Raw genomic sequence first — 16,560 nt, forward strand, 5'->3', positions numbered from 1 at the left:
ATAATAAATCAAACGACTATGTAGCATCGTGGCATTAAAAAGAAAATTCCTCAGCATATTATTATTATTATCTCTCTAAAATTCACGCGTGCCACCAGCAGGAAGATACCCGGTCCTTGGAAAGGCAAACAGATCCAACACGCATTAAGCTCTTAAGAGAAGTTTAATTTGTTGTGGGACATCAGCCGTAGCCTGTCCATGACTGCACTAGAGAAATTTTTTATGCCATAAGGGGCTAACTGAGCTGGTAATTCGCCTGATAGTAAGCGATAACCATCGCCCATTAACGCATCCACAGGCTCTACCTCTGAAAATGCACTACTCGCCTTTGAGGGGAAAGGGACAAGGAAAGGATTAACGACTGGAAAGAAGGTATGGACTTGGAAGGGTGGGCAGAAGAAGAAAACAGACGCCCGTGGTACAGCCTATGTCACTCAATGAAGTTGCAGTCTAATGGTGAAATAATTTTTGAAATTGGTTTATTACGTGAAATCGTTACAAACATACAAAATTTTCTTCATTACAATATTAGTATATATGTCCATGTTACTCTATAAACTGTGGTATGAGATAACAATACAATTTGACAGTTCTATAAATAACATCAGCTGTCTTCTATCACCGGAGGTGCTAAAAATTGGAAATTTTCAAAATATGTTTCATTTTATTATCTCCTATAATTTTGAATTTGAATTTTCGTATTCCTCATAGTTTTATTTTTTATCTGTAGTACAAATATAAGCATATAATTTTACGTTTAATTTGATCGCATATGTTTAAATTATTTGCCTCTTGACAGTGTAAGCTTTACGATATTTTAATGAAAACGTGAAACATTAATAATAAAAATATTAATGAACTGACGGATTTGTGATAATTTTTTTTATATAATTTAAGTAAAATGTTTCAGATGGCAGATATTAAATCCCTGTTAAAAGAAGCACGGAAACTTGTAGACGAAAAGAACTTCAAAGATGCTCAAGAATGTTGTAAGAATATATTGAGAAAAGACAAGCAGAATTATTTAGCTCTCGTTTTACTTGGAAAATCTTTACAAGATGCAGATCAGGCGCCTTTAGCTTATCAAAAGGCTATCGCAAGCAAACCTGATCATGCCTTAGCCTGGCAAGGATTAGCTAATTTTTATGAAAGGAAAGAGGACAATGCTTCGAAAATTAAACTTATCTCTATATACAATGAAATTTTGAAACTTTCTCTTGAAGAAGAAAAAGCATTAGAAATAATAACAAAGGTTGGTCAATTGGGCTGCTCTCTTAAAAACAATGATACAATTACAATCCTTTTATCATATATTAAGTCTAAGCCAGAAAATAAGCTTAAGGAAACAGCTGAAGAACAATTGTTAATTCTGTTAAAAAGTGATATTATTTGTAAGGAAAATGATATTTCGAGTGTTTTATCTTTCTTGGATTGTATGGAAAATAATAGGGAAACCATGCAAATGATATATGCAAAAATAATATTACAAAAACCTAATTTCGCATCAGCAGTTACTGATATCATAAATCTAAGTTTTTTCTCTACCAATGTGTCGCTTCGAGAATGGCTATGTAAACAGTTATGTTTTAAATTTGTTGAAGAAAACTCATTTATGGGATTCGATATAGATGAACATTTCAATTTAATAACTGAAGGAATAGAAAATTCTAAATATCCTGCTCTCTTAAAAAGTATGATTTATTATAACAAGGGTCAATATCTAGAAGCTTATAAACAGTGTGTGCCTTTAGTAAATTATCAGGAAGCAGACAAAACTGAAGCAATATTTATTATAAGGTGTACACTAAAGCTAAATAAATGGTCAATAGCTCAGAAGCTTGCAACAAATTTTTTGATTAAAGTAAAAGATGATGATTGTATATTAATACTTAAAAAATTACTGTTCGCATCTTTATATGAGCAACAAAAATGGGTGCAGGCCATATCTATAAGTAAGGACATTCCTGTATATTCATTTAGTGAAAGTGAACAAGCAGCTCTGGCTAAATGTTACATTGAAACAAACCAAGAAGCAGCAGAAATTCTCGACAACCTCCAATCTACAAAATACTTTGCTCAACTAAGAGCATTGTCACTTATGAAAACTGGGAAATACAATGATGCAGTTGCTATATTGGAGGAAAATTCTTTGGATAATCAACTTAATCTTTTCTATTTGGGACAATGCTATTGGGAATTACAGCAATATGATAAGTGCCTTTTAAATCTTCTTAAATCAGCAAAACTAAATGCTGAACATGGGTATACATTTTTGTATTTAGGGCATTTTTATTATAAATATAAACAGGATCTGGAAAAGGCCAAAAAATGTTATGAAAAGGCACATAGCCTAAACAACACTGACAAAGATATAATTAAAAGTTTAAGTGAAAGTTATTTAAAATTAAATCTCAAGGATTTAGATTTTGAATTATTGAAGGCCTATCATAATAAAGAAAATGAAACATGGATTCACTTTCGATTAGGTCTTCATTATATCAATAAAAGGGAGTGGGAAGATGCTATACTACAGTTTAGAAATGTTATTAAAGCCAATAAAAATGATGTCATTGCCTTCGAATGTCTAGCTGATGCTTACTATTCTCGTGGGTCATTTACATCCGCCTTGAAAGCTTACAAGAGAGTAATAGCATTAAACTCTAATCATATGAGTCATTGTTTAACAAGAATTGGTTTTATACACTGTCTGCTTACAGAATATGAAGATGCTATAACAACTTTTGAAAATGTCCTTAAAATGGATGCAAAGTCAGTCTTAGCACTAAAAGGAATTGCTGAAACTTGGATAAAAATTGCGAAAAAGAAAGCATCTGCTAAATTATTTGGTGCTGCACGTGATTCTGCTCAAAATGCTATAAATTTTATTTGTAAGGCCTTAACACAAGAAAAAAGATTTACATGTTTCTGGAACTTATTAGCTAATGCACTAATTTTTATAACAAATCTTCCAGATAAATATTGTTATGTTTATATGAGGACTGCATCCTTAGATCAAGGAGACATGGTAAAAGTTGACAAATTAAATATTTTCCCACAAGCTCTTGCATGTTATTCCAAAGTAATAAAAATAAATAAACAAAATTCTTCATATATTCTAGCATTAACATATCTACTTTATTATCATGCATCTGGGAATATATCAAATTTGCAGATATCATATAAACTAGCTTTGGCTTGTATTCATTCCAAGCCATCAGCTTGGCGTAATTGGAACCTGCTAGGAAAAATATGTGTTTTCATGAAAAAGTATGACATTGCCCAGCATTGTTTCATTAAAGCATTATTAGTAACTCATAAATGGTCTGTTGCAAAAATTTGGTGCAATTTGGGCAGTCTGTATGTTATAGTAAAACTCTATAAATTAGCAAATTATTGCTTTTGGCGAGGGCAATCAACCCTACCTTCATATCCTCAAAGTTGGATTGGACAAGCCTTGATCGCAGAAGTTATACGTGAAGAAGAGGCAATGGATCTATATAGGCATGCGTCAAGACTTGGTTACCACCCTGAGAGTGCTCTTGGATATGCAGACTGGATTTGCAGAATACTAAAAAATGGTGATTATAAGAACAACCGTGAATTAAAGTATGTTATTGATGATCTGTATGCAGTTACATATGGCATTGATTTAATGGAATGGTTTATTACTCATGAACCAAATAATGCTTGTGCATTAAATATTCTCGCTATTTTGCAAGAACGGTCTGGTCTCCTTCATGTGGCTCTAGAGTCTTACCAAAAAGGTTTAGAGTTTGCAGAAGAGGAAAAAAAGAATATTATTAGATTAAATATTGGAAGGCTTTTGAATAGACTTGAAAGGTATGATGATGCTATAATAACTTATAAAAATGTAACCGAGGCAAGTTTAGATTCAACATGTGGATTAGCATTGGCACTATTTAAGAAAGGTCTTTATGAAGAAGCATATTCAGCTTATGATACAGCATTACATTGGTTAAGCAATGATGATGATGAAAAATCAGACCTACTTGTGGCGATGGCTGGAATTGTGTACATGTTTAAGGGAATGGACGATGCAAAAACATTACTGTTTCACAGTATTCAAGTGTCTCAAAAGAAACCTACACCATATAGCTTATTTGCTATTTGCTCTTTAGGAATTTTGCATTCAGATCAAAGTTTGTCAAAACTAGCATTAAGTGAATTACAAAAATATGAAATGGATAGTAGATTTGGATATGATATAGGTTTTCTAAAATCATATCTCATTTATATAAGTGATATAGATCTTGCTATTAAGTCAATAAGTGATAGTATTCATGATCATCCAAGTGATGCACTGTTGTGGTTTTGTATGTCTCAGTACTGCCTTCAATCCCCAAGTAACAAAGCAAAGGTTGCAAGTTGTTGTGCTCAAAGAGCAATGTATTCAGATCATGACAATAGTCTCACTGCTAAAATGATGGCTACAGCAAGTGTTGCTGAAAATGTCAGTGGAGATAAATTAAAAGCTATGTTATTAGCAAAGAAGGGTCTTCATCTATACCCAAGTCAACCTGAAGTGTGGGCGGCTATATTATTCTCAATTACATGCCAAAAAATCAATTTGGAAAAAAGAGATTGGACATTAGCAGCAGCAAATCATATGAGAAGACAATTAGATGTGTCTCGACAAATGATCCGGTGGATTACCTTGCTTGAAAAAAAGCTTACTAAGGCATGAAATCAAAAATGTGATAATGTAATAAATTGACTCAATATTAATTTAATTACAAGGAGCAATATGTTATACTATTTATTAACTGCTAACCATGAAATGATTATGTTTGAAAGAAAATAAATACAACTCTCCATTTTATAGATAACAATGTATTATTTCATGTAACTTTTTGATTAATTTTATCACAAACTCGTCGGAAAACAGCAAGAAACTTTTCACCATTATTTCTTGTTACCTTTTGTCCTTCTTCGGTGCTCTCAAAGAGTTTTTCTACTATAATATCACTTTCCTAGAAAGAGAAATTAATGCTTTAAACCACATTCTTAATTATCTATTATCAGTATCATAACACACTAAAACTTACTACTTGAGGGGTCCAAGCTATTATGTTAGTTTATTTGCTAATGAAATTAAAAGTTCAAAGATATAATATATATAAAATAGTAATACCACTACAATATAAAAAATGTTAATAATCAGGAGTCTTCTTCTAATAATTTTATAACTTTGTGGTCGTCCACTAACATCAAAACCTTTCCATGCAGTTCAACTTGATTTTATCAAGTTTCTTTTCCCTTTAAATAACAATCCCAAGTGCAAACTCCCAGTAGAAATCATCAACAATATCTAGCTACTAAAATTGCTATTGTTACATTTAATTTTAAGCCTTACCAGTTCATCATCAGATATTCTTTCAAATAATGGATGTTCTTCAAAATGACTGACCATCCATTCATGTAAATCTTTTACATCAGTTATTGTGTAGACAATACCCTAAAACCAACACACACAGTAATATTATGTTAAATTTTATACAGTATTAATATTTCAATATAATAATACCTGTTCTGCTAAAACATATGCATATTCAGAAAGTAGCCACTTATTTATAATCCTCCATTTGTGTTTGGCTTTTTTGAAGTGAGGATCTGGATATAAGAAGAACATTTTTTTAAGCTGAAAATTTGTGAATAATAAGATATTATAAAGATAATAAAATATAATGACTCAAATTAAAGTGATAAATAATTTTAACATAGTAAACAATTCTATGAATCCAACAAGCAAGTCAAAATTACCTGACCCTTCCTGAAAAAATTTGGCAAATATTTCATTGCATTGGTACGTAATACAGCAATATTTTGATACTCATTCTCATTTTGCTTCCTCAAAGCTTGAATCCTATCATTTACATAGTCAGACACTTTCACTCTTATTTCAAGACCTAGAATAAGACTTTCCTTGAACATTGGAGAAAGTGTGACTGAAACAAAAAACAAACTTTTTATACAACTATTAAAAACAGACAGCCTCAGTCATCAATTCTTTTTCTCTTTCGGTTTAATGTGTCTAAGCGACACCCCAGATATGAGGGTTCAAATCCTGCCTTGTAATCATATTTTTTCTATTCTTTAAATTTTTTTGATTTGTAAAGTATTTGAATGCTATAAAACTAAAAAATAAAATTTAACAGATTAAAAAATGAAACCTAAAAGTACTATTTAACAACATACCCAATAGACCTCCATATCCGCATCCAACATCTAAAAATTCAACAAAATTGTTCTTGTTCAAGGTGTTTGTTTTTATAATTGGATATAAGGTTGACCAATCATAGTCATCAGGGCTGGCTGGGCTATGAAAAAATATTATGTATAATGTATATACCGGTCCATATTTCAATTTAAATACTTATATTAACAATTAATCAGAGATAAAACTTTAACATACTATTCAAAACAATGATCGGCAATGGGGTTAGAATGCGCACGTTGTCGATAGTATTTTTTTTGAGGTAAGGACATATTTTATAGCAAGCCACTGGTGTTATGTAAGTTTTCATTAAACGATGAAATATGTAATAAAATTCTAAGCTGCATAAAAAATAAGCACTAACAATTTTAATTAAACGGCATATTTATCAAAATTGAACATGAAATTGAACTTGTCAAGTGTCATGTGTGACGTATGTCAATCTTTCGTCAATGTCCCTGTATTTATATTTCTCTCATGTTTCATAAGAATAGTTTAAATTTTATTTACCTAATGCAAAGTCAGGATGTCCTCTATTTTAGTAATTAATTTTATTATATAATATTATATGCATTACTACAAGATTAACGTTAATCCAATTAATGAAAATTTGCTGTTTCACGTTTCGTTTTAACAATAACGAGAACGGGAGTATGCTTCTCCTTTTTTGGGGTAATATCGGTAATATTAAAATGTAAAGACTTCCTCTTTTTCTGAAATGGCCACTGGCGATCCCACTGAGTAAGCATTCTGCTCTGAAGTCTGAAGACAATTTGCCTAGTGTCTTTGTCATGTGTCAATTTTACAACTTTGACATATAAAGTGTTTCGGTTCGCGTGCTTCAAAGGAAATTAATTATTTCGTATCAATGTTTTGTTTAAAATATATCAGTTTTTATTTCTTATCATATAAAATAATGGTGAAAACGGGTGTATAATTATTTCTTCTATCGAGAAATTGCCTGTATAAGTGATGATAATTTACGGAATCAATTAATTCACATTTGAACAGGTAAGTTTCATGTAATATTAAAATCCTTTGTGGTGATTTATTTACAAAGGTCAACAAACATTGAATGTATTCTGGTGTAACTTGAAAGACTCTGGTTTGATCATATGCTTGATTTAAAGTTGTAAGTTAGTATCGATTATTAAAATATGTGTTTCAATTATTATTAAAATAAATGAAGTCTGTAACTTTAACAAAATATAAACGAGCAACGGTAATAATACGAGATAAGGCCATCATATATGTGCATTTTTATATATTATATGTAGCTAATAAAAAAATATTGTTAGTAAAGAGATAATAAATAAATTGTAAATAATACATAGGCAGCTAATTATGTCAAATTGAAATTACTGTGGGACAAAAACGCCTTATGCTAAATTTAAGAATGCATAATATTGCATTTTACCATAACATTCTATCCAATACTATTTTATTTTTTATACTCACTACAAAATCAACTTTTGAATGAATTGTTTCCAAGTATAATAAAATAAAAACAGTGTAATACAATTAATAAGATAATATGTAATTGCAGTTATTGTAACTTTTATTACTTCAATTTCAACAATGGACAGTATTAGATTTTCAGTCAAAAATGTAGAGCCAAAAATGTAAATGAAACCATTATCTCTGCCTTAAATTTTATAATCTCTCTTTGAAATTATCTTTACAAACACATAAGTCATTACCTTCATGCTCCTTTATTATTTTTGTTGTAGTTGAAAAATACCATGTGATAAGGTTTTAGTCGTCTTAAGTAGTTAAAATGTCAACTTTTAAATTTGAACATTGAGAAAGAAAAAGCAGGTAATAAATTTATAAATACAACAGTTTTTAAACTTAGCATTTAATTTTAAACTATGATGTCACCTGTGACTATATAGGGCAAATGTGTACATGAAGGCAATTTCTAGCTGTACCAAAAACTACAAGGCTGCAATCAGTGTAGAGTCAAGTTCAAAGCAAATATTTGCCATATTTGGGATATCCTGCTTGCAGTCGGCAAAGCGACAGGCGTTTTTTGACGTCGACAGCTCGTCATCCACGTGCACTCGTCAATTCGTCACCGCGCCGCAGTCTGCGAGCGGCGTCGCCCGCGCCACACGCCCGTCACTCAACGCTATCAAACATTGCGGAATGCTATCATTATTCGCGCCACTCTCGTTCCGCACCATACAACGTTACGCTATTGTTCTCGGTGTTAAGTTCTATTAGTGCAACAGAAATGAAGAAAGGAGACCCTCAATGCAGTTTGAAAAAGAGCGGCTCGAGGTCAGCACGTCTGCTCACTGACAGCATATCGTCCTCCGATGAACCCGAAACCGAAAGGTTGTTGGGCTCGCACTTGCCCTCGGTGGTGGCTGGAGCTGGTGCAAGACGCGAGTCTCTCACTGCACCACCTTCTCCCACCGATTTTCGAAAGAAGCGCGACACCACCCGCCAACATAATTACATGAACCACCTTCATCATCTTATTCATTGGAGAGATAAATGGAGTGGTGAACCTCAAAGAGCACACGAGGTATAGAGGTTAAGGCAATTTCATTTTAAGCTCTGCTAAAATTTTTAAAACGCATGATTGTTGTTTAACTATAGTGAACTTGAGTCAATGTTTCTAATTATCTCTCTGTAAAATATCGCTTTTCATTATATGATACTAGGACTTCAAATAACTTCCACATATTGAGTAACATAATATTATAAACATAACATTTTTATATATGTAGAATTTTTCTATAAATTCACAATATTCGATAGAGTCAGTGTCGTGATTAGTTAGAGTAAGTAATTTGCGACGTTATTGTGGCAATTAATTGGTGAAAATTTGTATTTTAAATCCACAAATTGGACACGTTCAAAATATTTCAAACGTTTAAACTATTGCTCTGATATCTTATTTAATTTCGCATTTTTATTATTTTACATTAACGTATACATTCGTCGTCTTCACTTATTTTATTTTTCTTCTTGATTTTAATTTACACCACCTATAAATATATATAGAATATAATTTTGAACGTATTTTAAAAATAAACATGTTTCTGTTGTAACTGAGAAAACTTATCCACCACATTAGGTAAATTTCAAATAAAACGTAAATCGCGGCCATGGTCATAAGGGAAAAAAATTATCGAATGAGAACAAGAATGGAGCAAACAAGGCCGTAAACGTAAAGCAATGTAATAAAAAGTTATAATGTAGAGTCCACTAAGAAGAAAATTATAAGGAAAAATATTGAACAAAGTTGCAACATTTGATGTCCAATGTTTATTACGTAATTCGATTCAACTAAAAAAAAGCCATATATAAAACAACTTATATTAGATTTATAGTTTGGAGGTAAACGACATGATTCAATTTGTAATTTTAAACTATTGTATATTTTATCACAATTGACATTGCCTTTTACGAAAAAAAAAATGGGAGTAAAAGTAACAAAACACTGATTAGATTAAAAATTAACAAGTTAATTCTTTTTAGCGGGCCCGTGAGTCATTATTTACTCGATATGACGATCTTTGCTTCATTCGGGTAGCCATAGGAAAAAAAAAATAAGATGTGTATATCAAATCCAACGCCACGTCGACATTTTTCAATAACAAATCAAATCCGATGTTCTGACACTTATGTTCTAGAGAAAAACAAACATAAATTTCCTACATATAAGTCAGGAATATATTTATAATGAGTAAACTTAAGCGTCAAACCGAAGTAACGAACTTAGAAATAAAGACCCACTAAATTCTTTTTAAATAAAGTTTAGATGGGTCCTTAAAACATTACGTTCGAGTACTAATAATCAAATAATGAATTATTATCTAAAAGATAAAGTTTTGAAAGCTTATCTTGATTCAAGCATTACTTTTGCGATAAACATTGTTTTATATTAATTTTCAAGCTCTGAAGTGTTTCGAAAATGATTTCAATTGATATTTGAATCACTAATCAACTTCATTTTGATGATTTTGAAAGAATAACGCTGAAATAAAAAATTGTTAATATATAAACCCATAGGAGTATTTAGTAAAATAATATAATCAAATTTGGCGTTACAAAAACAGAACACCGTGCATGACGCACCAATGAGCTTATATTTTGACCTTTGATATTTTGTATAAATACCCATCTTTAATTCGAAAATTTGTTATTTTTATTATGGGCAATACTACTTTTTAGAACCACAAAACGCAATTAACATGGAATGACAGAAAATCTTTAACACGAAATCTGATATTCACCCTCTAAAAGATAATTTTATGTTTGTAACAATAGTTTTTGTCGCTCTATATGAACTATAAACAAGTACTTGACATTCTATTTGTGAGAATTGGCTAATAATCTATTGCAGTAAATAACTTGATAATTTCATAGTATTCACCTTCATGATACCTACAATGTTACAATATTGTAAAGCTTGCATATGACAGCAATTATACGCGGATAAGTATCCCACAACACAAACTGAATGCATTCAATTTAATGTCGCCAATTGAGTTCATGATCATTCTGAGAAATTAAGCTAATATCTCCACGAGAGTCAGCTAGAAGCAAGCGGAGCAGTATACCATTGAAAATGTGAGTTTCATATTGTTCTGCAGAATAATATATTACGTCGTCGCTGCTCTTTATTAGAAGTTACGTGCTATTGTTACCGCATTAAATCACATACGTCTATGCTAAGATTTCGGTGCAGCGCGATTAACGTAATGATGAACGATTTAATGAGAAACGAAATTATAAATCTACACTTAGGCTTCTAAGCAATCATGGACGAATTGTGGCTAATTCGCACATGTACGTAATATAACGTCTTTCTCTGATTTGACATTTCTTAATCTCATCGGTGCCCATTTCAGTTATCTGATTCCACTTAGCCATCAGCTCTTAATTAGAATGCCTTGTACGTATGTAAAGGTAAAGGTACGTGTTAAATACATACATATAATGTATTCGTTGTTTTCTTATCTACTTGACATTTTACAACAGTAAAAATCTTAAGCAAACATGATAGTCATCGAGTTGATACGTGATGTTTTCTTAATAAAAAGTTTATTTTGTAACTTTTCTGTTGCAAAAGTTTTACTTAGATATTATCACGTCTGGCTATCAGATTGAGTTTCCTGGTCAATATACTCACTGTTGTTACAAGGACAAAGCGATGAACCTATACGTCGCAAAATCCTATAGAACTATTTGTGTGACCTCGTTGTCCCACACCCTGAACCAAATTTTTAGTCACCTTGAATGTGTCGGAAATTCTCCACGTTCGATTTATTCACTCACAGTAACGTCTAGTTGTGCTATTATCGCTTATCGTTGTACAATTAATTACTAAACTATATAACATGCAAATGTAGACTACCACACAGGTCACACGTTCCCCATCAATATTTTATTGTTTGTTTGTCCCACAAGCGTCTTTTGATTAATTGTTTGAACCCAAGGCCTCAGCCATGTATAGTTATTGTAAATTATTTAAATAGGAAACAGCCACTACCATAAGCGAGTTGTTTGGCACCTTGTTAAATTATATGAAATCAAGTTTATTTCGTTTCAGAAAACATCGCTATGTTATCAAATTGATATTTGGATTTGGCCTAAAATTTAAGAACTAAGTAAACTTCGCTTTGTTGCCTTGTTGGATTTTCAAATACTTCTTTTTCTATATCTAAATGGTTCCCCCATTGAAACCTTTTTTATTCAAATAAACATTATACATATTTTCAGCATGAATAAACATTTAATATTTGGTTTAAAGCACATCGGCGAATAAATGAACAGATAAATAAGTATATACATTATACATTGCGAAGAGAAGATGTTCAGCTGATTAATAAATTTGTTAATTGCCGATGAAAACTATTTTAATATAGTCTTAACACTCTGGGATACTGCCAAGACACATTTAATTTATGTTAAAGTACAAGCCATTACATAAACAGAGAGAGGTGTAACTATCTCACGAAGATTTAAATCGTTATAAAAGGGTATATTTATAATATTGCATGAAATGTCATCTATATTTTGTAATATAACCAGCGAAGTATATCAGCGAAGACGTCCATCAAACCTTATCAGTGTTAGGTACAATCACGTCAATGTTACAATTGATGTTACGAATGAACTCATTTATTTGATTCGATACAATTTAACTTTAAAGGGATTTATTTTGTTGCTCATGAGACGTATGATATCAATATTTTCACCTTACTATCATTTGCCTGTTACATGGAAAGCTATTCAATCGTGCAAAATTTATTCTATTCTATTACCGTTGTAATCTACATTTTTCTATAATGTGCTTTAAGATTTTACATTAAATATAACGTCGTAATAAATATTAAGCATTGAAATAACCACTGTCACGCTCGAAGATAGAAGCGCCTCATGAGCGAAAATATTCCTCACAACGCGTCGTGGTTATAATAAAACATCCACACACTCTTATAACCTGCTGAGACAAGCATAGAAGGACCACACAGCGGAATTCGTGTCGTGGTTGATAGACTATTCGATTACGAAGCGTTTTGGCAATAAAGAAAACCCATGACTTAGATAGACTCAATCAGAACATGATCGTGTCAAAGAAGCGAACTTACCGAAGAACTGCCGGCGAGTGGCAGAATCGACTTTTTTGTTTAAATTTATATATGTTCTAATTAATAAAGGCCTGTCGGTTGTATTATGGTAAATCAAGTAATTTTCAAAACGTTTCATGGCTTTTCTTCAACGTCTCAGAAAGACTTGTGATTGGATATTGTCTGTGGCAGCGACGCATTGTAAGCTATTTCTTCGTTTTAAAAGAAAATCGTTTTATCCTAGATATTAATAATTTTTGCTTTCTTTTATTTGTCTCGTCACTGTGGATAATGATAAAAACTGATAAAATTTTTAAAATGAACCCGGATAGATCTTGGACAGGCAACAAGTTTATATTAAAAAGCTACGCAAGACTTATTTATTGAGTTGTGTAAATAGATATAGTAGGTATATCTATCTTTACTTGTTCAGTGGTTGCAGACAACATTCCGAAATAATGTTAACTATATAATGTGTCACACAGTGTTCAATGTCAAAGCAAATTTATTTTAAAATTAATTGATAGTTAACCATGTAAATTCGATAAAATCGATTTTTCACTTCATTCTTAGAGATTTCCCTTCCGAAAGCGTTCGCCGATACCATTTAATATATTTGAAAATTCTGCATAATATTACAAATACAACTCATTACTGTTATCATATTATACAGCCACAAGTAGTTCAAGTGTGACTTGTTTTCAATTGTTTATTGTTATTAATTGTCAGAATTGATAATCAATTTGATGCTACGGCGATTGTTATATTACCGAGGGGATATAAATTACAATTTTAACGTCGAAGGACGCGAATCGATTAAAGTACTGAACGGTTACTGCAAATAGAAATAACACAATAAACTATAGGATAGGTTTTCCGATTTGTATTCATAAACAAATCACTATTCACGTCGTAATGAATGATGCATTATTTATCTCCATAAAGTTGTATAGGCTGCGATGATAAATTCAAGTTTTTCATTTACTGTAATAAATCTAGTTTATTGTATGAAATGTTCCATAATCAATCTTAGTAAAACAATTATGTACTAGTAATGTAATATATGCGATTTTACCTCCTCATGTATCGATAACATCCAAAACAATCTACAATTACTGAGCGTACCGCCATCTAGTTGTGGGCGTAAGTATTATGACACGAGGTTAAGTCATTACTCATAACAAATTCCATAATTTAGAGTGATGTGCGCGTGCGCCGTGTTTGACGCGTTTATTTCCAGTAATAATGGTAGATGGCGTTAGTATAACAGTTTTAAAAATATTATTGTCGTTTTATTTTAATTATTTATACATGTGAGGGTATTTGATAGATAGTTTTTAGAAGTGATTTTAATCGTCAAATGTTGATACTGATAGATAGCCTACATTTTAAATTTAATTAATTGAAAGAATAATAACGTAGATGATGCGATTATAAGTTAGATGCCATTTAAATAATACGAAAATTTTTAAATTATGAATTGTGTTTGTTTAGTTTAAATGTAAATACCGTACCCCGAATAGGATATAGCAAACAGACGAATAACGATAGGTAGGCAGCGATAAGGAGTTCTTGTGTATTAAATACTATTACTTCAATCAATTCTTATCAATACGTCGTGTAGTGCAGCGAGGGTCGCAGGACTTAATTCATCGGTGACACTTGACTATGTTCCTCTTATTCATGTGATATATTGTTATTAGTTTACTACCCTCGTGTGCGAATAACTGTCGTGTTATCTCCGTTGATTGTTATCTATTTAGTAGAGTATGCGGACGAGTGTGTAGTGAGTGCTTGAAATGCGTTCATGGTTTGATAATGCCAGGCCCTCTTCGTCTTCCGATTCTCCAGAGCGGCGTCCTCTCGTGTTGCCTATCAAAGTTCCAAGAAGCTATGGGAGCGTTCTCCCCTACTATAAGTTCGTAAGGGATACAATCAGGGAATCCATGTATAATGAGGTACGATTATGTTTAATTAATAATATTAAACTTCTCAAGTTTTGCATAAATGGTTTAATATTAAAAAAAAACGAATACACAAGAAGGAACAAAGAATCTACAATGCTATATTCACTTTATAATTCTTAAGTTAACAGACTATCTGTTTTACAATGTTGTGATTTTATATTACTCTTTAAACAAAGCGTCTGGTGTTATATTGTATGAGATATGTTTATGTTTTATTTTTTATTGAAATTAATACTAAAAGAGGAAATTTATAACCTATCCATTGTGCGATTGAGACAAAAGCCTTCTTCGAACAAAAGCTTCCAGCTTCTCTTTTTATATCAATGTTTAAACTGAAGATACGATATATAATGTCCGATGATATTATTAAATATAGAATACGTTGATATTACTACTTCCCTATTTGTTATTGTGTGTAATTATAATGTACTTATAAAAATTATGCTATAAGTACATTTTAATTTCCCTGCAATATCAGCTAAGTGTTTGATATTGAATCTTTATTCAAGTCAGTTCTTACACACCTTAACTACTTAATATGAATACAAAAACACACTATTCTATAATTAAAATAGCTCCAGTGTTGCCCGATTATTATTACTTTATTATTACTTAATAATCTGGTAATACTAGAGCTATTTATATTCTACGTTTATTTGTATTGCACACGGGGAAAATCATGAGTCGCAAACGGTTCAAGATCGATCTTCTTCGAATTTAGAATTTGAAAGATGTAATTATCAAATATTAATAACATATAAATTGCATTTTAACATCCTCAGGGATGATAGCGCATGCTAAATGCAAATATGTAACAACCCGACCAGATACTTATCGTAATCAGTTACCGGTTAAACAGTAAACCATATTATCAACCCATGCTTTATAGACCCCGTGTAAATTATGGCTATTGGTTCAGTGAGTGTATTTTCCATGATACTGAGCAAATTTAACAAAAGCAAACTAAGGATCTTATAAATTAAAACAACATGAGAAGCTCTATGACCAACACTATTTTAATCTAGGTTTCTCCACTGGATAGTTCGGACGAAATTGTACAGTGTAGAAAATAATGCGTGAATATTAAATTCAATGCATTAACAACAACGAAAATGTTTCGTGCCGCATCGTTTATCAGGACGTACAGCCAGGTTAGATTATACATATATATAACTAGAGATATCCACAGTACACTTGGATATTTTATATTTTTGTATTTAAAATTTTGAAGAAGGTACGCTTTATAATATACTTGTATATGTTATCGTATTTGTTCATATTTAAAAATGATGTTACCAATTTATTATTTTATGATTTTTCGTGCGTATGACTTGTGCCCTACTTTGAAACCCCTTTAACGTTTACTGAGTTCAATGACTTATTTCTGTTACTGTAAAACAAAATTAACCGGGGACGGAGCTCTAGCAGGATAATGTGTTTTTGCAAACAGTTAACAAAAAACGCCATCCGATGGTCTTTTAATTTGCTCGCGACATTGATGATTATTCTTTTGTTAGTATTAATTGGTTGGACTTCCAAAGGATGAATGACTCGCCTGTTTAAGAAGCAAAAGTTGTTTTGTTACATTTAAAATCTAATGAAAGAATAAAATAACAAAAGACACAGTGAACGACGGAACGTTAGAAATTAATTCGGCACACTGATGACAATGTATGATGACAATAAATGTGCTTAGGTATTTTTAAGTTGGTACGTACATCTAAACGCAATATTGCACGGTCTTGTCAAAGATCAAATATAAATAAAT

At 31.5% G+C, this 16,560-nt stretch overlaps 3 protein-coding genes across 5 annotated transcripts in view; 2 read left to right on the plus strand and 1 right to left on the minus strand.

Annotated features, from left to right (window-relative positions):
- The first annotated feature begins 584 nt into the window (after nt 1-584).
- LOC119834930 (tetratricopeptide repeat protein 37) lies at nt 585-4,847 on the plus strand. 2 transcript variants are annotated; one of them, XM_038359474.1, is made up of 2 exons: nt 585-627; nt 911-4,847. In XM_038359474.1, exon 2 carries the CDS (start codon nt 911-913, stop codon nt 4,703-4,705), a length of 3,795 nt encoding a protein of 1,264 aa, XP_038215402.1. In that variant the 5' UTR covers nt 585-627; the 3' UTR covers nt 4,706-4,847. The 2 variants fall into 2 exon arrangements, with proteins under 2 accessions (XP_038215402.1, XP_038215401.1); XM_038359473.1 differs by having other exon boundaries at nt 595-800.
- LOC119834931 (tRNA (guanine-N(7)-)-methyltransferase) lies at nt 4,836-6,666 on the minus strand. Its single transcript, XM_038359475.1, has 6 exons — nt 6,434-6,666; nt 6,217-6,338; nt 5,782-5,966; nt 5,546-5,659; nt 5,375-5,476; nt 4,836-4,991 (listed from the first exon to the last, which is right to left on the minus strand). Exons 1-6 carry the CDS (start codon nt 6,505-6,507, stop codon nt 4,860-4,862), a joined length of 729 nt encoding a protein of 242 aa, XP_038215403.1. The 5' UTR covers nt 6,508-6,666; the 3' UTR covers nt 4,836-4,859.
- A 1,511-nt stretch (nt 6,667-8,177) lies between these two features.
- LOC119834936 (kinase D-interacting substrate of 220 kDa B-like) overlaps nt 8,178-16,560 on the plus strand; it is a 29,534-nt gene continuing 21,151 nt past the window's right edge. For both annotated transcript variants that reach the window (XM_038359485.1, XM_038359486.1), the window contains exon 1: nt 8,178-8,768. In XM_038359485.1, coding sequence (XP_038215413.1) covers nt 8,472-8,768 — 297 coding nt within the window. In that variant the 5' untranslated portion in view covers nt 8,178-8,471. The remainder of the gene's footprint in view (nt 8,769-16,560) is intronic.

Source organism: Zerene cesonia, chromosome 20 (assembly GCF_012273895.1).
Source record: "Zerene cesonia ecotype Mississippi chromosome 20, Zerene_cesonia_1.1, whole genome shotgun sequence".
NCBI classification, from domain to species: domain Eukaryota; kingdom Metazoa; phylum Arthropoda; class Insecta; order Lepidoptera; family Pieridae; genus Zerene; species Zerene cesonia.

Bases quoted from the DNA above. Each gene is read 5' to 3' on its own strand.
- LOC119834931 (XM_038359475.1), bottom strand. From the start codon at position 6,507: ATGTCCTTACCTCAAAAAAAATACTATCGACAACGTGCGCATTCTAAC. The intron at 5,477-5,545 runs GTATTATTATAT...TGTTGGTTTTAG, and splicing joins CATATGTTTTAGCAGAACAG to GGTATTGTCTACACAATAAC. The intron at 4,992-5,374 runs GTAAGGCTTAAA...TTCTCTTTCTAG, and splicing joins GAATATCTGATGATGAACTG to GAAAGTGATATTATAGTAGA.
- LOC119834930 (XM_038359474.1), top strand. From the start codon at position 911: ATGGCAGATATTAAATCCCTGTTAAAAGAAGCACGGAAACTTGTAGAC.